We start from the raw sequence: 21995 nt of genomic DNA, 5'->3' as shown, positions 1-21995 counted from the left end.
ACTTAATTTAGAATGACTGTAAGAGTATAAGAATCACTTTTCTGGGATTTTGCCTTCTTTTTTTCAAAGAGAACTCCATAAATGTCTATCCCTTTGAGTTTTTTCTTCTATAGTCACACAACAGTCTGTTTTCTGGTTGCTGATTTTCTGCATAGAGTAGAAGCTTTTCAAGAAGGTGAGATTATGATGATACTGGAAACGCAGATCTTCCCTCTTTCTAACACCCGACAAAAATTATTCTTGATTTTGCACTACGTGATTGGGATAAAGTTTTATTTCTAGGACTTGAAGCCCCATCAGTCAAGATTGTCTCTACTGAATTTTAGTTGTGTGAAGGGTTAACAGTGGCCCACATAGTGGAGGAACTGCATGCATGTTCATGTTTAGTTTTTGAACTTCTCCTAAAAGACCAGAATTTCAAGCAGTAGTGCTGGGTGAAATTTGTTTTCTCTGAAGAAGGAGTATTTTCTTTGTTTCTTTTGTATTCAATATATCACATGTATTTGATGCTGTGCTTGCTCAGAACCCAGAAACAGTTAATCAGACAGCTCAGTGTCAGGTGCTTCACATTTGGACTGCCTGAAATCTGCTTTGAAATTTTGGGATCTTGTATATGTGGAATGTATTGCTTCTGTTCATCCCTGGCTATACAGCCTTCTTGCTAATGTTCAGATAAAAAATTAGGTGCTTGTTTTGAATTGTACTGAGCTCTGTGCGTGTAGTTTTGTTGTCCACAACTGTAAATAGATGCACCTGTTGTTGTTAAGTTTTCATATTTCTGTATAGGTCTGGAGGTGAGATTTAGACCATATTTCTAAATATTAGTGATGTGTAAAGGAGTAGCTAAATCTGGTACTCCAGCAATACCAAAAGGATGTTTCTCCAGCAATACCAAAAGGATGATTTTGTGGTGAATTATGGGTCAAAGGTGGAGAATGGGAAAGATGACTGTCATGAACTGCTGTTTCTTAATGTTTTTAATACAATATTTTGGGTAAAAATAAGCAGATAAGTTGATCAATCATACTGTACTACCTTTCTTATTGCACTGCTGTTAACCTTTTTACTTGCTAACTTTTCAGGTGCTTTGATATTTCTCTTTGACATTACAATGACTAGAACTAAATGTAGTGCTTTTTAAAAAATGCTACAGACAGAACAATTTCATCAGGCCTTTCAGCTTGTATTTCTGTTGAAAAAGTTGAAGTATCTTATGTGTGCATTTGCCTTTTGCAACTTATTTTCTTTGGCTGGTCCCTTGGAGGCATCAGTTGCTACTTAATACCATCTCGTAAAATTTTCCTTGTGCATCCCCCTCATATTAAACTGCCTCAACAACAGCTTCTAGTTTTTGCATGATTTATTGAGAGGGCATATTCTTTTCTGTGTTTTGGCATCATTCTATAATACATCTAAAACAAATTGAATGTCTTTATTCCACCATCCATGGTCAAGTTCAAGTCCCTATACAAATCTACTCAGGCCTTCTTTTAAAAACATAAAGCTTCTCATGATCATTATGCCTATTTTGTTTAATCAGTTGTTTGTTCTTCATTTTCCACTACTTTCTACCTTCCATTTCTGATTATGTTTACGTAATTTTTTCTGTTCCCAAAAGGGATATCCTCTTCTACTGTAACAGATGTATGTACCTATTGTTTATATGCATGTATCCTTACAATCCATGTAAATCCCTAAGTATGTTTTCCTTGAGGCCTCCAAGTATCCTTGCATATGCAGCAGCACTTCTCAGATTAGCATGTAGGACTGGAAAGTTTGGAACAGGCTTTGTCTTTGGACAGCATCTAGCAACATTGGGACTCAACTGTGACAGCAAGTGCAATGCTGAAGAAAGGCTCTTAGAGCAGTCTCTGCCTGCATCTTCTACCTTCATATTATTCTGGGAGGCAAAAAATCTGTTTAATTACGCCCTCTCATGCTGGGCTGCCCAGAACAGGTAGCATGTTGCTCACCGCTCTTGCATCTTTCTTTCAGTGTCTACTACTGCTAGGAAAATAGCTGCATGGAGCATTAATGCTGATGCACACAGTCTGATCCACTCGTCTTCATTCTTGCCAGTGCTTGTGGGAGAGGGGGTGGAGGAGGAGGAGGAGGGAATTATTATTCTGCTGCTGACACAGGGAGAATGAGAGTGGCTTGATGCAACAGAAGATTATGTTCCCTGAGGATAAACAAACAGAAGGAGATAAATTAGGAGAGAGGATAATCCTGTTAATATGTGCATTCCTTAATTCTGATCCAGTTTTTCAAATCATATGATTTCACAGAGGTTAGAAATTTAATTAATACCTGTAAACCATCTCTTCAAGTTTACCTTTCAGATTGTGGAGTAGTGTTTTGAGTTGGCATTTGAGATGCACAAATTTGCTTATAAACAGGAATTGTAAGTAGTAATATGAATATCACGTGAGGGAAAAATAACAACGTGCACATCACCATCCCTTCCTTAATTAAAAAAAAAAAAAAAAAACAACTTTGGTCCTCTGGACTTTTTCACAATACTATTTGTTAGGAAGCCAGGGCAGCTTATTCCTTGCAATCTTCTTGTTGCTTTTTCAGCAGAAGCTGGGCCATTGTGATATTTATCTGAATTCAAACAAGGCTAATTAAAAGAGCTGCTGACAGTTGTTGTGATCTGACTTTGACTGGAGCTTGATGGTCATTATGGGTAAATAATGAACTAGGTCTGCAAATGTAGCAGCTGCCAACTTGGGATAGAAGAACAGCTATTGCGTCCAATTTAAGGATCTATCGACCGCTTCCCTTTTCCCTGCAGATCTTCTTCCTAGCAGAAAACTAATGTTTTATACTGCTTTGTTTCGTGGTTTCAGCTATTTCTAATATAGTCTATAATTTCCTTTTAAATATTTAACCTAGTCCATTATTAGCTTTCAGAGTTAACAACTTTTCCATTGGGCTTTCTTTGCATTTTTATTTTGTTTTGTTTTGTGGGTGGGTTTTTTGCAGTTTGTTTTTATGTACAATGTAACTGCTTAAATAATGATGATCATGTGTATTTAATTTGCCTGTTGCTGCAGAATAAAAATCCATTATGTTTTTTTCTCTGTACAGCCATAATCTCACAAATTGTATAATTCGATTATGCCGTAAAAGAGATGTTTCTACTTCCTTAAGCATGCTTTTGTCTGGATTAATATTTGAGTGCTTGTTGTATAAATCTTGAAATCACTGACCTGAACCTCCATTTCCATTTTTGCTCAAAATCACTAGCTTATGAGGTATGGTGATGCAAAGCTCTATTTGTCAGAAGAGAGAAACAGCAATGACTTTCATTAAGGGGCACTTCCAAGTATGTTGTCTCTTCATCATGAGCTTTGCCTTGTCCCGTTAGCAAGTAGGAATGGTACCTCAAAGGGAAAATGGCAAATTTTAATAGTAGATTAATTCAACTTACTTCTGGCATTATAAATGCAGTACAAACCACAGAATTTTATATACAGAAGAACTTGCATCTACCCAGCATTTGCTCAGCTGCCATTAGAAAAGGCAGCGTGCATTATGTAAAATGTACGGAGGCACTTGTGCATTAGTGCATAATGCAGCAGAACTAGGGATCTTGCTGGGAAGAAATGATCCCAAGCGTGCCCCTAAAAGACAAGTCTTGCTTTGAGATATAATGATGAAAAATTGCCCATTTATTTGTGTCTTTGTGTTTCAGCAAAAACAAAACTTGGACTCGTTGACTGTCGTGCTGCCGCAGGGGTTTTGTGCACGTTTGTGTGCGTCCGCGGGCACGGGCGTTTCTGTGCCTGCTTGGAAAGGCCAGCAATACGTTAACAAGGGGTTATGTTATGCTGGTTTATGTTAAACCAGATCACCCCCTAACATGTGCAGAGCCATTCATCTGTGTCACCAAAACCCAAGAGAACATCTGACATGGACTTTGAAACAGAAACAGTGATCACTTACAAATCAAACATGGCACGCTCTAAACCGATTGTGCACGGCAATCTTTTTGAGAAAGGACAACTAATTGAACATGATAAAGTGTAAAGTTAATTAACACCCTTAAATTTGTTGATTACTTTCACGGGATTATATTGTTCGTTGAGGAGCAGCTTTCTGTCCCAGCTGTCGCCTTTTTAGCGAATGTCGCTGGTAAACAATAGAGACACCATAACAAGTCGTAAATGGTCCCTGTGACAGCAGCCCCTTGTGAGGCTGCATCTGTAGAAAATGATTAGAACAATTGCATTTTAAAGACGGCTCACATTGCAGCCCGGTCCCATCGGTCCTCTTCTTTATCTCTGCTGATGGCAGACTGGTTACAACATTTAAGTTCTTTTGAGCAAATTAAGTGATTTACTGTGTTTTAGTTATAAGGCAGCAGAATAGCTTCATAGGTCTAGCTTTGATGCTGATTTTTCTAATAGGGAGAAACACAAGCCCTTGGAGTGGCAGTGTGCTGTGGGGTTTTTTTTCTGAGTCTGTTCCATTTACTTGTTTCCTGGAAATAGATTGATGACGGCAGATATTGTCTAAGAAGCAAGTAGAAAACATTGATACCCTACGTATATTTTATAAAATAACTAGTCTCTTCATGGTTATTTTAAATTTATAGTATGGTTTTAAATATTCTTTTATTTCCACTAGGGATTTATAGCTGATTTTGCCTTTACATGCCTTTTAATTGGTTTTAGATTTATATATGTAACAAAACAATAGTAACCTTTTCAGTTAATCTTTCCTTGTGTATCTTGGTTTAACTTTCATGAGTTCCAAAGACAAAGTATTTCGTGTGAGCTGGCAGGTACTTAAAAAATCTGCTTAGTCCTTAAAAATACACACTCACACAAGGTACACAGATGCAGCCTCTCAAGCTCAGCCTGTGTGAAAGAGAGCAAACATGACAAGAACCTGCTTGTTTGAGGCAGCTACAGTCACTTAAACTGCATTTTAAAAAAAAAGAATCAGAATAAAAGACCAGTGTTCCCTAGCACTTCCCAAAGTGGAACAGGCAAAGCCTCAACTCCTGTGCTTGAAGGTGCAACACTGTAAAACAAGATAGAGGATTAAAACTCTAGGAATATTCTTCTTGTTTGCTTTTTTTTTAAATCTCGTTTAGATCACAAAATTAGTTGTTATAATTGCAGCTAAATGTTGAGTAGAGAAATAACAAAATAGATTATTTTTTGCTGTAGCTTCTCGATATTACAGCCTTCATCTCTTACTTGTCCTTCAGAGATTGAAACAGCTCAGTTCATGTCATTTCAGCCTCAACTTTCTCAGCAATGAATTTTTTTATCTGCAGGTGCAGTGCAACAGTGGATTACGTATGTTGGCACAGGGATATGCTTGGGTGCATTGTCTTTCCAGCAGCGTTCCTGTTTTCAGCATTGCCACTGTGATGGTGCTGTAAGGCATAGCCTTACAATATCACTTCTTTTGAACTCATCTGCCCTCTGTTCTTACAGAAATGTAATAAAGCTGAAACCAAAAGCAGATAATTTCATATAACACCTTTACATTAACATCTCTTTTCTAGCAAATTGTGTTCTTAATAATAAGCTAACTGATAGAAACTAAAAGGTTTTAATGATGATGTTGTGGATCTAAGACCTTTCTGGAAACATCAGTTGCAAATTTCTAGGCTTTTTGCAGCAACATGAAATGCTGTTTAAATAAGCACAGGAAAGTGAATATGGAAGGTCAGCATGTCTGTCAAATGAGGCTGCTTGGCCTGGATACTAAAACTTGAGGTCATGTTCAGACTGTTCCAGGGTGGTTGCAACCAGTTCCTGTTGTCATGTGAGGGCTCCTAAGTTTCCATTCCTATTTTTGTCTAAAATGTTGAACTTAAGAATTGCTCTGTAGGAGGTTCACTGAGCAATCCATTGGCAATCGAATGAGAAGCACCTGGATTGAACTTACCCCACAAGTAGCACAGCCAGATGTGACAGGATGCTTTGAAGTGCAGTTCTTTATGTACCTTTTATGGTAAAAAACTTAGTTTTGCAAATCTTTATCCAAAACCTGCTAGTACACAAGTGGAAAACCCATCTCCAAGTGGATATGCCATACTGCAGTGCTACTCTATAACTTCTCACCATATTTTTTTCCCAGAGTAATTTTCTTGTCTATCCCCTCAGCTAGCTAGATCTCTTATATTTTTCTACAATCTTGTTCCTGTCAGGTTATATCTCTGGGACAAACTCTGGTGCTGTTGTGAGCAACAGACTTGGAGTTGATCTGCTGGTGTGATGACCTTGCAAGATTCTGTACATAGGTGTGGGTTATCATCCTAGAGAAACCAAGTATAAGACTGCAGCCATGGGCTCCAGCAGTCTTGCTTTGCAGCAGAGGAGGAAATCTTAACACATGCTATTCATAGATACTGTTTCTCTGAAAACTATTCCCCAAGGATGTGAGGAGACTTTTTGTATTTTAGAAAGAACAGATAGATTTTTAAACAACTTTTGACCCTCACAGTAGTGGTACATAAAACATTATCTTAGGTGGTAAGACTTCTTTAAAAAAATCAAAATATGAAAAATAATAGTTAGCATATTTAAATTGCATTAGCTGCTCTGCATCTCCATTGCTCTCTTTAGTGTTATAACCTGATAATACTTAACTGGCTTGTGTTGTTGGTATGGAAGCTGTGATTGTGAAAGAAGGCTGTGCATTCTTGTATAATGATTTTTTTTAATTTCTATTTTTAGCTGAAGTTACAGCTCTTGTACTCCTAGACTCCATGCCAATTTTTTTTTTAATTGCCAGTCTTAAAAATTTGCTGCGTTGCTCGTTTGATTCTGATAAAATAGCAGATAGTTGGCAAGGACTCTAGATGATAAAACCTACCATGAAGTAAATAGGTTTTTGTTTTTAAAACAAGAATTTTCCAAGCCTTCTGCATTACACAACAAATTGTTCTCTTTTTTTCTACTTAACTAATTTATTTTTGCTTCTTGAAATGTGTTTGAACAAGTGAGAGTGTGCAGCTGTCAGAAGATTAACCAGCTGAAAACTATTGTCAGCATTAATTTTGCTCTAATAAATGAATCTCTGAAGCTATTTAGCAGTCTGTAATCTAGATACAAGGCTATTGACCTATGATGGATAGTACTGGATTTTGTTTGTAAGCTTTGACTTAAATTGTCTACTTAATTTGCTGCAGGTCAGATCACAGGATTAGTGGTAAAGGCCATTATGTGGTTTGAATAAAAATAGCTAGAGGAATGGAATGAAAATCATTGTGTTTATTAATGTAGCAATCTTTGCGGTCATGTACATAGTGAACTGGTAGCCAAAAAGACAACAATGACCTGTTTGTGCTAGCTAGTTTGGGCTTTGCTCTTTGCCCAGTTCCTGTGAGTTGCCTGGAGAGGAGTTGTTCAATTGAGATCAAGGATTGGCTGAAAATTGGGTGTCTCTCAACCTGGGCAGGAAGATCTTCACTGCTGTATATATTTCAGTACCTCAGCGGTGTTCTGAATACAGACCAATCGTTTCATTAAAGCTGTGGGTCTGATTTCTTCTGGATGCTCCAGTTCTGGACTTAATAGCACAAGAAAGACAGATTTACTGGGGTGAGCCCAGCTAAGGGCCCTGAAGATGACAAAGGGTCTGGAGCATCTTTCATATGAAGAGAGACTGAGTGAGCTGGGAGTGTTTAGCATGAAGGGAAGGCACAGGGGGATCTTCTCAATGTGTATAAAGACACGTGTATAAAGATGGGAGAGAATTAAGTAAGGGAGCTACACTCTCCTCAGTAGTACCCTGTGACAGGACAGGAGGCACAAATCAAAACTCAAGAAATTCCACCTGAAGCACAAGAAAACACTTTTTTTTTTTTTACTGTGAGGGTAGGCAAAGAGTGGAAGAAGTTACCTAGAGAGGCTGTGGAGTCTCCACCCTTGGAGACACTCGAAGGCTGACTGAACACAGTCCTGAGGCATCATGCCTCAGCTGGCCCTCGTTGAGCAGGGGGTTGAATGATCTTGAGAGGTCACTTTCAAACCCAGAAATCTTGTGATTTTAGATTCTAATATAGACTGAGCAGGTCATCACTGGGAGCATCTTTACAGTTGCCTAGTTTTGCATAACTGGTGGATATTTACTCTTTTTGAGACTTTGATCTGTAAAATTTGTCTGAAGTTCTTCAGTGACTGAAAAAGATAGATGTTGAAAGGCAGGATGGACTTGCAAGATACAGAAAGGGGCATTTGTAGACATAGTCACAGAGAGCACTTGCACACAGTGAGAGTGTCAATTGAAATTTTTATTGAAAAGGAAAACAAAAAATTCAACAAATTCTTCAGTGTGAAGAGCTGCAATGTTACTATCCTTGATACTGTAAACAAAGTCCAAAACTGACCACTTCCTTAGCTGTGGTACAGCACTTCAGAGCACTGTACCTAATTGAGCATGTTTGATTTGAAAGTCAGTTGTTATCTGCAGATGTATGCCCTAACCAGCCAATGTCTCATGCATAGCTCAGAAAATTTATTGTGGCTATGCTTCTTGCCAGAGTGAAAATTAGTGAGGAAGCTGATCTGTTCATCAGTTTAGGCCGAATTTTCCTAGCAGTTATACCCATTAAATACCAGGGATGAGGAAGTTAGGGATGTAAGAGTAATTCACATTAGAATTAGGCTTCTTTTAAGGAACAGAATATTTCATGGAGTGGAGGTAATAAATATCACATGAAAAATTTGCCGGTGTCGTGCTTAGGAACTGTATATTCAAAGAACTGTGGTGTGTGTTTACTGAACTGTGCTAAAGACAGGACAGACTATAGGAATAAAATTGGGAATAGTGTATTTGTGTGTGTATGAATAATTTTTACATTGTCTTTATGTAATAATTGTGTCTTTGTAAATGCATTAAGTTTATGTGGGAACTAATTTAAAGCTTCTCAGACTGAGACTTTTGCTTCAGATTAAGAACGTCATAAACTGCAGAAATTCAGAAGACTTGGTTTTATATGCTTGTTTTTTTTAGCTGTTCAATCATGTGAAAATCAGGAAGCACTGGTAAAAATTAGCCTAGGTTTAGAAAGGCTGATAAAAGCAGAGCTATCTTTGAGCAGTAGTTTGTTAAAGGTTGTATGTGAAGAGTAGTTTGGCAAAAGAGAAATTTTATTTAGTAATTCAGACTAAATTTTGTGGAGCACAAAGTAGCAGGAAAAGTCGATTGTTTCTTTGTATAAACTATAAAAATTGACTGCCAGTTTTATGCAAGTCTTATGACTTTTCTGCTAGTGTGCCAGAAAGATAAGGTGGTTTTATCTCCATCAAATGTTTCAGAATTTAGATTGGTGATCCTTTGAGCACTGGGAATGTAGTTTCACTTTTACATAGAATTTGAGAGGTTCGTTGTAAATGAAGTATTAATTTTTCATCATCAGACCCTTACTGGTAAGAGAAACTGCCTAATTTTTGAGGCTTTTTAATAGTATTATTAAATCCAATGTTATCTTGATTCAGGTGTTGGAGCTGCTCGAGCTGGAAACCTTACTTTCATGGTTGGTGGAGTGGAACAAGAATTTAATGCTGCCAAAGAGTTGCTGACATGCATGGGTTCCAATGTGGTTTACTGTGGAGAGGTTGGAACCGGACAGGTAATGCTTTCTGAAGGGCTAATAGCTATCTCAGTCTTTCCTTTTTCTGGCTTTTTATTTATTGATGCCTACTCTTTTACTCAAGAACTAAATGCTTGATAATATATCTTCATTCTTGTTTGTTTGTCTCTAACCTTGTGTTTGTAAATAATGTCATGGCACTTTTGGCCAGTATATTGTGTAACTTAGTATAAAAATCTGACTGGTATTTCTCCACACTGGCTTGTTGAGATTATACTTCTTAGGGGAGAGACTTTGATTTTGTTTCATATGAATTTAGATTTACTGGATGTTCTGAAGAACAAAGAGCTCCTACATGGCACGTATGCTAACTGAACAGTACTAAGAAAAAAAGGTATTTTTTAATCTGTAAAGGAGCCATGGAGCAACTTTCATTAACTTTGTGCTGTCACAGATCTATGTTTACTCTAGAAGAAAGCTGCCAGAACATACTTGATCATATTGTCCTGGGCCTAGTGGATTCCTGTATGTTAGTTCTATGAAAATGCATAAACTAATTGATGGTTTCACCTGTTTTCAGGCTGCAAAGATCTGCAACAACATGCTCTTGGCCATCAGTATGATTGGAACTGCTGAGGCTATGAATCTTGGAATCAGGTTGGTTTGATTTTTGTGGTGGATTGAACACCTCAAAAAACATCTTTTCCATTACAGTTTTTATGTATTATGGTTGACTTCTACTGAGACAATGATTAAAAGAAATAGGTAAACTTTTTGCCAGAAGTTGTCTTACAAAGCCATGAACTGGCTAAAGGGATTATTCAACTAAACCAAACACCACTAAAGGAGGTGTTTTCAGCCTGGGAATATTCTCTTGTATTGACTGCATAGGTTGTTACATTCTACATCTGAAGTTATTTATTTGTTCTGCTGTAGTGCAGCCTACAATAATGTTTGTCTTTCATTATAAACATCCAGAGCTAATATAGAGGTATGTTTTTGTTTGTATTCTAAACTAATGTACAATCTATTCAGAATATTATACTCACATATGGCTCTCATTGGCTTTGTTTATTTCTTAAATTGTTCCAAGACCTATTGTAAAGTGAAACTTCTACTACAGTGTGTATATCAAATTAAGATGAAAGCATAAAACAGAATATCTACCTTTCTTTGACTTTATGAGAGCACTTTGTCCTAATTGCCAAAACTCCTAGTTTGTCAAAAAGCTGGAGTATACTCCTACTACACTCTTGCCAGTGCTGGCTACCATTTCTTTTCTAGGATGTGCTACATCTGACTTTCAAGTGATGTTGTATTTGGGCAAAATTATTTTTATTTTTTAATTGTGATGTATTTATTCTGCTGTGGTCTTTGTCATTTTGTTTTATTTTCCAATTGAGTGTGTGTAAGTATACGTTCAGGATCAAGGTATTTGAACCATTAATAAATTCTTGTTGCCAAATCAAAATAATTTGCAAATGTACAGACAGAGAAGTCCTGTGTTTGAAGAGATTATCTTGCAATTGTGTATCTTTCAGGGGCTTTTCATGAATTATTTATCTGCACAGTTGCATCCTTAAAATTTGCCTGCTAAAACTACAGATACTGCAGGTACTTATCAACTGGGCTCAAGTGTGTTCATGTGGATTTGATACACTATAAAAACAGCAAGAGGGCATCAAATGCTTAAATAAATTTGAAAAAACACCTACATATGTGCACATACACAGGACAATATAATGGATTCGCATTTCCTCTTAATTACCATATCAAGATGCAGTTGTTTTATTGAATTGCCCTTGTCTCAGATGTTAGACTGTCTTGACCTATTAAGTTGTCATGTTGTAATTGAGATAAAAGAGGAATTTGCTTTGCATCAGTGCTAATTGGTTTATCAATATCCTGTACCATTTACATTTTAAAATTGAGAGTCTGTAATATACTGAAGCATGTCTGCATCAAGCCATAATAAAACCAGTAGCATTGTTTACAACTTTTTTAATCCTGTGTTATCCAGAAAGCTTGCATTGGGTTCTGCTTTAAGTCATTCACTTAATATGGCACAAGGAACTAATTTTTTGTTACAGTTTTATCTACATTTGTAGGAATGACTAAAATAAAATCAAGAAGTTTGGAAGAGGGGTATTCTGGGGCGTGTAAGCCCTGTGAAGAGCAAGTTGATGTCTGCAGTCACTGTAGCTTGAAGGTGTTTAGAATTTTTTCCTTTTCCAGTTTAAATTTTGGCTGAATCTGTATTCATCATTCGTGAGCAAAAATCCAATGTGAAAGTAACAATCTATAAGCCTCCCTGCCCTACAATTAAGGTTATCAAGAGGGAACTATATTTACTGTAGAAGAAACCTGCTGATTTTAACCAAAGTATAGAAATAGCAGAATCTCATTTAGTCAAAAACTGCATGAAGTTTAAGACAGAGGTGGTTATTTAAAGCCTTAAGTAATTTAGAATCCTTGCATTGATTTTAATTTAGTGTGATTTAGACCTTGAGAAGATGACTTCTGCTTATAACTAGAATAAGTGCTATCCACTTGGAGTGTGTAAAAATTTCTAATGTAGAAGTTTACAGTTGTCATTCTAATTATTAGAAGTTTTGCTATATTAATAATTTTAGGAAGTTTTTTCTACTCTATAGCTCAAAGGATACTGTGGTTGCCTGCTCTGAAGAGAGTAGGAAGCTGAACCTGGTTTATTAGATTGATGCATATCTGGTGAAGAAAGTCGGACTTTGACTTAATAATGGTAAAGGATACTGAAAATTTAAAAATTTAGAATAGGAATTTTGGAACTTAAATGTGCTCTTAACTTTCATATAGAATATAAAATGTCTTTATGTCATGCATTGTGTATATCTGCTGCATCATTTACATTGAGTTCTAGGGACTTTGAATAATTAATTATTCAAAATACTGCTGTCAGAACTAGATGTAGCTACAAGATCATATTACAACACCTTCCATTAACTCTAATATATACTCTAAACTTAAGTCTTCAAAGAAGTGTGATATTAATTCTATTAATAAGCCACTTCTTCTCTAATGTTTTCATAAACCATGCAGTCTAAATTTTCATTTTCTGAAGTAGTTAAAGTGACTGGTTTAGTAATTTCATATTTTTAAATTATTGTTTTATTTCTTTTATATTTGAAATTATAGAATTTTTCCAAACTTCGACATAAGTAGCAAATAGAATATGGCAAGGAGGAAAGAAAACTGACATTAATGAACAAAAACTCCACAATAAACTCCCAGAAAAATAGGCCATATTGCCATGTACTTTTGCATTTATATTTCACTTACTTTACTTGAACATCATCTTTATTTACTAATAAAGATATCCATTTTCTCTGGAAGTTATTTGGATTAAATTGCATAAATACTTTTTTTAAGTAGTCCCATCCATAGTTCTGACCAATGAAATGCATGTTATGTTCAGTTTTTCCATTACTTTCCTGATGATTTATGAATGTTACCAGTAAAAGTTAAAAGGTGTGGCAAATGTTGCGGAAATGAATTCACATTGTCATTTATATTTTCTTTTCTTTCTAGCATGTTAATGCAACTTGTCAGTAGAAAAATCTTGAGCACATTTTGCTGTGCAGTTTTACGAGTAGTGTGCATATTGCAAAATACTGACTTGCTGTGTCAAACTGACACACAGAGTACATGTAAACTGCACAACCCAGAAGCACAAACGTGAAGTGATACTGTCCACAGTCAGAAAGCATTTTTCTTTTTCATTTTGCTGGTCATCTCAGTGCCAGTAACTTTTTTCTGCTGAGCCTTGAGCTGCAGTAAAACAATTTCTAATACTAGCAAAATAAAACTCAGAAATGAAATATTGCTGATAGCTGGTTTGTGTTTAGGTCAGGTGGAAGTTGCTGCCTGACAGACAGTTTGCGGTCCCATCAGAAACTGCCTGTAAAGACTCAAGGAAGGGCTTATGTGGTGACACAAGACAGGACAAGATTGCTTAATGTGGTTGGGATGAAAGAGACCAGGAGAGCAGTAAGGGCTCTATGGCAATAACCTCGCTGCAAAATGAATTTGTACTTCCAATAGCAGAGAAAATCATCTCTATGAGGAGGGACTGCAGTGCCACCCAATTTGTACCAAAAGCTGCAAATACAGCTCCTTCCTAAGCAATTTTACTCCATGGATTTGTGCCCACCTGTGTTTTTTAGATAAATAGAGTGAAAAGACAATAAAACAATTTTTATTCTCATGCTAAGTTTAAATGTAGTCTCAGTCTCTAGATCTGGTTTCTGTGAGCACCCCCGAGCTATGGATGTAAGACATGAGCAGAAATGAGAGTTGACAGAGTAGAGAGGAGCATGTCCAACAGGCTGAGGAATGATTAGCCCTGGACACATCCCCACTGCAAAATTTAGAAAGAGTACCTTGAAAAAGAACTCCAAGGTGTGGTTCTGCTGTCTTTGGCATGGGACTATAGCTAAGTCTCATGAAGGTTAGTAATGGCATTGGAGAGCACTTACCTTGTTTAAAACACCAATGGCAAAGTAATTTTTAACTGTGGTAGATGGGTTGTAAGGTTCTGCTTGAATATTTGCACCTTTATACAGTGTTTACTCAAGGCACCTGGAGATGGGAAACTCTCAAGAGTTCAGCTACTTCAGTTGTTACACCTTAAAATGAGACAGGATGGATCTTTCTTGTGAGACACTATTTTAATTTCTGTATCCCTTCAGACTGAGCTTTTGGAGGAGTGTATGAAAAATTCAGGCTGAAGCTTTATTAGAGCTCAGCAAAACTTGAGTTTTGAGCTGTGGCATGAAGGGATCCTATTTTGATTTTTTTTTTTTTTTAGTATGTGCATCTATTGCTTGTGCTGTTCACTTCATTAGGAATGTTATTGAAGAAGCATTGATTTGAGGGAGAAATTGTTTTTGTTCTATTATAAGTACAGTTAATACATGAGCTTCTTTTCTGCTTATAAGGGAGAAGAACATTTTGGTAATTGTAAATTCACACACACATGCACAAGCTCTTGCCATGTCCAATGGCAAGTTGTTATGGGGACTGGCAGACTGTCATCATTTTGATAGCTTGAGCAGTATATCTCCTGAACAGCAATGGAGCTCTTATGCAGAGTATCGTATGTTCCCAGCCAATTTACAGGGAAACAGCAATAACATTTTATCATGGTTGAGAGCCCAGTAGCTGCTTCCTATTAAACTTGCCCTTTCAGATACCTGTCTTGGATTAATTTGTTGATTTCAAATGGAAACTCAGTCTTCTCCACTGAAGCATGACTTTCTAGGATAGACTCTTGCTGAATGACAATTACTGTATATTCTGGCTGGTTTCAGACCATTACAAGCTTTGGGCACAGTGGAAGACAGAGGACTTCTTCAGTAACTGATTTTAATATATGTCTAATTTTAACTGTCAGTTATATATGCACCAGTGGATGAATCTTCAGAAAGATGAAATGCAAAGCACTTCTAACTTGCTCTTATTAATGATACACTTGCTGCAAAGGAGGAAAAAAAATAGGTTCAGGTCTCCTGAAGAGAAGCTGCATGGTGTTTAAGAGCTATGAATTTTGAAGAAGCAAGGATACAAACTGACACTATCTTCCTTTTTCTTTTCTCAGAGCAAAAATATGTCAGATCTAGTGCAAGACAGTATTTTACATATCTGTATAATACATGCATATCTTTTAAAGTATACTTTCACAGAGAGATAGTTGGAACACTGTAAAAAGAGCATTCTTTGGGAGGGTTATATGTGTTTTGAAATAATAAGCTCTCTGTCTTGCAGTATACTCACAGCTGTAACTGCAGGCCTTTCCATGCAGTTGGATATAGCACAAGCAGGCACTACATTGGTAAAAATACTGCTCTGGATGTAACAATGATAAAGAAACAGACAAGTCAAGAGATGTGTTTGAGGGGGGAAAAAGCAACCTCTGTGTATTTGAAAGCTCAGGCTTTGAATGCTCCCAGTGTGGGTTTTTTTGATTAAAACAATTAAAGCCATTATTTGGAGTGGCTCTTGATGAAGGCTTTTATGGTGAGGACTTTGATGCAGTATGCACAATAAAATACTGTGAAAACATATTGGTGCTGGAAAACACAGTTTGTATTTTTAAATAAATTATCATTATAAGCATTCAGTTGAATCAGGGGGTTGGAAAAAAAATGGGGAAGAGCATAAAGCGTGATCCCATTTAGGCCAGTGGAGAGTTTCCATTGAATTCCAGGGGCTGCTGCAGCAAACCATAAATAAAAGTGCACAGCAGTACTGCTAAAAAGCTGTCTGAAATACAGAAAATTATCTTGTTTACCATTAGGAAGGCAGACTTGCAGGACACAGTGCCACTATAGGAGTAGGAGCCATGCTGTAGGGTTAAACGTAGTTTTAGCTATGTTAAAACTATGTTAAACATAGTTTTTCAAATCCAGAATGCCTACTGGAATAGATAGACATACATTTTAGCAACTGTTCCACTGGTAAAGAGCTTTTCTCATCTACAAATTAAAACTTTGAGCGCTTCAGTGCCTGGAAGCACTGTTAGGCTATGGGGATCTGCAAAAGTCTGTGATGTGAGAACTAACATAAAAAACATTGAAATCTATTTAAATAAACTTTGTGGAAGGTTGTAATATATCCCTTTAAAAATGTCCTTTTCTCATCCTGAATTGTTACTGGAGATAGTTCCCTTGCTTTCTCTTTTGTCCTATGTGTAGCTGAACATTTGTACAGTGCCAGATAAACTGCTGCTGCTTGTCCTTGGTATTAATGCAATTGATGTAAAATTACACTTGCAACTCATTATCAGCATAAACATGAATTCATAGGAGGGTTAATTTTGTAAAATATTGAAGAATTTTCAGGGTCTGCACTGAACAGTAGTTTATGCCATCATCTCCATGGTAGAACAAATGACGTTTCTACTTGGACAAGCTTTGTTTTATCGGGATCAGTAACCTTATCAGCAGCTGACCCAGAACTATAATATATGTTTGCAAATAGATAACATATGTCACAGTGAAATGCAGACTTGCCTTATAAGCAGGAGCATATAATGAAGATTTAATAATAGCAAAGACAAGAATGCACAGCTGTATATGACGGTAAAGTTTTTCTGATAAGTGCAGCATTTTTATTCACATTATTAGAGCAGAATCAATTGTGTTATCTTGTTTACTTCAAAAGTGCACTAGTGTTCACATATAAATGAATTGCACAACCATTTTCATGTTGCCACACTTGCTTGTGAATTCTTGGCTTTGTTCAGAGAATATTTTTATATGAAGAACAAGTATGGGACCAAGTAGGTAGCCGAACAGAGAATGCCTTTCAGTAATTGAAATACAAGGTAACTATTGTTCTCAAAGGACCTTTAATTTGCTTGCACTTTCAAAATTGCTAGGTGAAGAGGATTTGCTTAGTGCAAAAGGAAAAAAGCTTTGAAAACCTACTGCTTAAATAGCGGATTGATGCTCTTTAATTTAAGATATGGCATCCCTGCCCCCAATATCAATACTCTGTCATTTTTCATGACTTATAATAAAGGGAGAGGAATGATAGTAGGGTCCTAAGATATAAAACAAGTCACCCATGTCTTGTGCGTTTTGACATTAACACTTCTCTTCTTTGACCTTTGACAGATTAGGCCTTGACCCAAAGCTGCTGGCCAAAATCCTAAATATGAGCTCAGGTCGCTGTTGGTCAAGCGATACATACAACCCTGTTCCTGGAGTGATGGAAGGAGTACCCTCAGCCAACAATTATCAAGGTGGCTTTGGAACAACACTCATGGCTAAGGTACATAACACTTGCATGTCAAGTATGTGCAATTGTTTCTCTCTGGGCTTCCAGCAAACGGCCTTCTCAGTGAAAATTTGTGATTACAGGATAATATATAGGCATGAATAGAGGGGAATTGAGCTCTTCCTGTAGCTCTGAATTAATGAGTTATTTACAGGGCTTTTCCTTAGTCTCCAGCTTTTTTCTAGCCACTATTACAGCTGAGCCACTCAGTGAGATTATATGCATGATCTTTTTGAGTTCTGCCTTAATAAAGGAGTCCCAATGGACCTGTGAGTATAGTGAGCAAGCCATTTAGGTGCCACTTGCATGACTGCTCTAGAATTTAGGAGCCTAAGTTCAAGAGAGAATTCAAGAGAGAGCACTGGAAATCCAAGTGACTTAATAAGGTGTTGATAGTGGCATAAGCATCTCAGATTTTGGGTCCACTCTCTTCCAGGTACCTTTAACTGTGCTCCTGGGCATCTCTAGCAAGCCCTTCCTTGCAGAGCCAATTGCTTTGTGTGTATGTCCTTTTGCCTAAGGCCATCTGGAATGCAGAAAGCAACCCACACCACCACCACCTGCTGATCTCCTGCAGGTTTCTGCACCATTCGTTGAGCTCTCCTGAATTGTCTTAGCTGGTGACAGAAGAAGGGCTTCTCATGAGTAATTACATAGTAATCTAAATTGCTTGTCCACAAAGTGGGAGATCTGGGGTTTAGGTCCTTCTCAGCAGTAGGAAGTTGAAAACCTACTGTTATCCCATCCCAGGAGAATGCACTTACTGCCATGCTCTTGGCTTTTCCAAGAAAAGCACTGTCCTGAGTCACTCTGTGGTCAGGAAAGCAAAGCTTTTAGAGGCCAAAAGAAAGTAGGCAAGGAGGTCAGAGCTCTGCATCCCACTGATAGGACACACAGTTAGAGGAAGGAGATACAGAACCCTGACTCTTGAACTACTTCTTCACTGAGCACAATGATTACCTAAGGTAAATTATAAAATCAGCTCTGGAAGAGATGTCTCATCTAAGTGCATGAAATAATTCTGCACTGAATATCCATTTCATGGAGATACTGTCCTGGGGGAGACATTTGGGTTCATACAGGATAGATTTTATGCATACCATTTTATTGAGTGCTCCCAACCAGTTAGGCATTCTGTCCATTTTCAGCTCTTCCATGTAAGTGGAAATGTAGCACTTAAAACTAAAACAGCATTCTCAAAGCTGGTGAACTCAGATATTACCATGCAAATCTCCAAAGTGCTGGAGCTCTTATTGATACTGTTCATGTCATTTTGCAGTTGATTTAGGACAATTGGTGCATTTGCACGCTCAGTTAAATTATCCAACTTCTCTTCAGAGTGGGCCCAGAGTGTTTTGCATGTGGTAGCACCAAAAAGCTTTGCTAATGCTGCATGGCTCACAACCCCTCAGTGGCTGCTACATTTTATGTTTATGGACCAATGACAAGGAACTTTCATTTCTTTGAAGAATGTGATAAAATATTGAAAAGTAGCAGTTTTTACATTGTGTGCATGTCATTGAACATTGGGGACAATAAAGTGTTGTTTAAATTACAGACTTATAAAAAGCATTAGGTTATTGCTTGGAGTTTGCCAGGCAATTAGAGATAAGCAACCTGATCTTGGCCCTGCCTCAAAGCTTGTTGCCATGTTGTGTGTTGTTTTCAGAATCTGTTCTGCCTGTTGTGCCATGTTTCATGCTGCAGTCTCTGTTCTCATGATTGATAGATCTCAATCTTGTCCAGAATAGGCTCATAGTATAAATGCTATAGGGGCGCACATTTTCTTCCCTCTCTTTTAAGTTTCTTTCTAAAGGGTTGTTTGTTTTTTTTTTCCTTTGGTCTTCATCTCCCCTGGAAGAATGCCCTGAAAGATCTTTCTTTAATTGACGGAATAGCAGCCTGGTTTGTGCCTGTTGAAACTGCCAGCTTTTGGTTATAAAGCATCAATGATAACCAAGAGAGAGCTCCTCAGAGAGATTTGTAATTGCTGTTCACCTCTTCTGACTTGCCTCTCCTGACAGTCCTGAAGCCTTCTTTAGGCTAGAATCCTCAGTAAGAAGGAAAGGCATTAAATTCCTCTCATGCCTCTTGAACTATGCTCTGTTTTTCTATACAGATGGAAGATTTCTTGAATAAGTAGCCAAGACAGCTGATCATGTTCAGGCTATTCTTTGGTGCAGTGCTGACCCCTTCTAAGACACTGCCTTTTAGTTTGTGGAAAGACTTTTGCTGCTATCCATTTCATCCTGATGTGTGACATACTATGAAGTTTGTGAATTGTTTGAGGTGGGGACTTTTTTTAAGGGAAATGCAGAGCACGATTTTGCCACTTAAGAAATAAAAAAGAATGTATTCAAAGGAGAAAGAGGTAGGTGAAACCCTGAGGCTGAGGAGAAAATATTCCACAGTGAAAATATCTAGGAGTGCCTCAGTAACAGTCAGTAAACACTGTTACTAAACTTCAAGCTCCTGCTCACATATCAGAGATGGTAGAAGTTTAAGGCTTTCTTAAAAATATTTTATCATCAAAATCTCTCAAACAGAGCCAGAGGATCTTTATTTTAAGTGTTTGGGTCAGAAAAGTTTGTCAGACACTTCTGAGAAGCTCTTTGGTCTTGAAATGTGATACTGAAACATACAATTTAGTCAACTTACTGTGAAACCTGCTCTAAAGATTTTGCATTTTTAAAAAAATCTAGTTTAGTTTACCACGCCATGTTTGTTTCCAAAGCATTGGCAGGCCAGAAGTTCCATCTTTCATTGACAGCACAGTTGCTAATTAAATGCCAACTTTGGATCCTGAGAAGAGCTAGATTTATATCATACTCCTCTTGTGTCATGTCAAGGCAGCCTTTGAGCTTTATTCCAAATGGCAGTTTTATTTACATCAACTGCAAAATAAATGCAAGGAACCAGGTAATTCTAAAGTGGAAGCAAATTGTGAATGAGAATCTGTTTCCCTATTCTAAGCTGAGGAAAAGTGTTAGAATGTTCAGTGCACTGAGACATCTGGAAGATGTTGTCAGTTCCAAAGAGTATAAGAGAAGCCATAAACTATGCTCTCATTTTTACTTTTCCAAATAAGTCAGCAAAGGGAAATTTCTTTCTGAGCTGTTTTGTACTATTTCACTTGAGGAATCTCCAGCCCCAAGTGAAAAGGTGCAAAATACTTCACAATCTGAAGCTAAAGATAAGCTTTACATACATTTTCTTGTGTTTTTTTCCTTCAAAGCTCTAATTCATAGAATGGAGTTTTAGAAAAGCAAAACAACCTTCCTGCATTTCAGTCAGGAGTCCTTGTCCATTTGATTATTGAAATGTTATGGAATATTTCAACCATCTTGGAATCACACTTTCTGTGCTGAAGTGAACAGAGCTACTTTATTGCCTTGGTTTAGGAATGCTATCCCCCAATTTAGTACTCCCACAAAAAAACCCTGTGAGCTGCTCCCCTCCCCCTCTAGTCAGAGACACAAGAGGCGGAGATCATGGGTTGAGATAAGAACTATTTATGGGAAGCAGCCATGATATAAGAACACAAACAGTAACAGCAGCATACTAATAACAAAAGAGAGGATTATTTAAATGCAAAATGCTCACCAAGCCCAGGACAATGTAAAGCAATGGTGGACAGAGCCACCCACCACACTTTTCTTCAACCAGAAAGGAACATCCTTTTTTCAGTGAAGCCTGAGAAAGTTCCTTTCCACACCCCAGCAATGACAAAGGATGGTACCAAATAACATTGAGGTCTTGGCCATGCCCACATGGTGCAAAGCTCCACCCCCTCACAGCTACTGCAAAAAATTAACCTTGTCCATTGCCAAAACCAGGACATCTATGAAATTGTATTTGTGCTAACAGTCCATTCAAAATTTTCAGGCATTGTTTCTGTGAACGTCCCTTCAGAGAGAAATAGATCAGTCACCGCTATCAATACCAAATAGTTTCACTAGGTTGGAATTAGATGACTTTGCCGTTCTAATATTCCATTACATTAGTTAAGCTTTCTTGAATAAAATGAATAAAATGGGTACAGATTTCACAAAGAGGGCTTATATATATCATGAAATATCTTACCGTATGCAGGTTAAAGTAAGTGTTCCTGGGTTTGTCAGCTCATCAGTCTTTCCACAGAGAAGAAATGATTTGCCCTGATGTAGACGAAAACTATTTTGGATTCTGTGACATCTGATATGTATGTTTTCCCATTTTCCTAGAGCTTGAAGTCATTCGAGGGTAATAGGAAAAGTAACTATAATTCTGATTTGTATCAGAATGACCTTTATAGAGCCGATTTACAGATCGAAGTGACATTTAGAGAGTAGAGTAAGATCTTGAATTTCCTTGTGCTAATTCAAATCCAGACACACAGAAAGTAAAGACCTGTCTTGTAAGTCATCCCTGAGAAGTCAAAGGTGCTCTCAGCAGTACTATAGTCTTTCAGTTCTTCTGTATCAAGGATAGGAACCATCTGTCAGAGTAGAGGAAGAGCATCTTTCCTTACAGGCTTGCAGAGCTGTGGTGAAGAAGGTTTTAAGCTAAAGTTATCTGGGGAGGGGTAACCGGCATTCATCCCACTCCTACCATTTTGATGCCAGGACAGCAA

General features: G+C 37.5%; 1 protein-coding gene across 1 annotated transcript in view; it reads left to right on the top strand.

Moving 5' to 3' along the window:
• Positions 1-21995, top strand: part of HIBADH (3-hydroxyisobutyrate dehydrogenase) — an 85947-nt gene that overhangs the window by 59788 nt on the left and 4164 nt on the right. The window contains exons 5-7 of the mRNA XM_054639313.2: positions 9471-9604; positions 10146-10222; positions 17221-17377. Coding sequence (XP_054495288.1) covers positions 9471-9604; positions 10146-10222; positions 17221-17377 — 368 coding nt within the window. The remainder of the gene's footprint in view (positions 1-9470; positions 9605-10145; positions 10223-17220; positions 17378-21995) is intronic.

Source organism: Agelaius phoeniceus, chromosome 1 (assembly GCF_051311805.1).
Source record: "Agelaius phoeniceus isolate bAgePho1 chromosome 1, bAgePho1.hap1, whole genome shotgun sequence".
Classification (NCBI taxonomy): domain Eukaryota; kingdom Metazoa; phylum Chordata; class Aves; order Passeriformes; family Icteridae; genus Agelaius; species Agelaius phoeniceus.
This window is presented reverse-complemented; position numbering and strand designations above follow the sequence as displayed.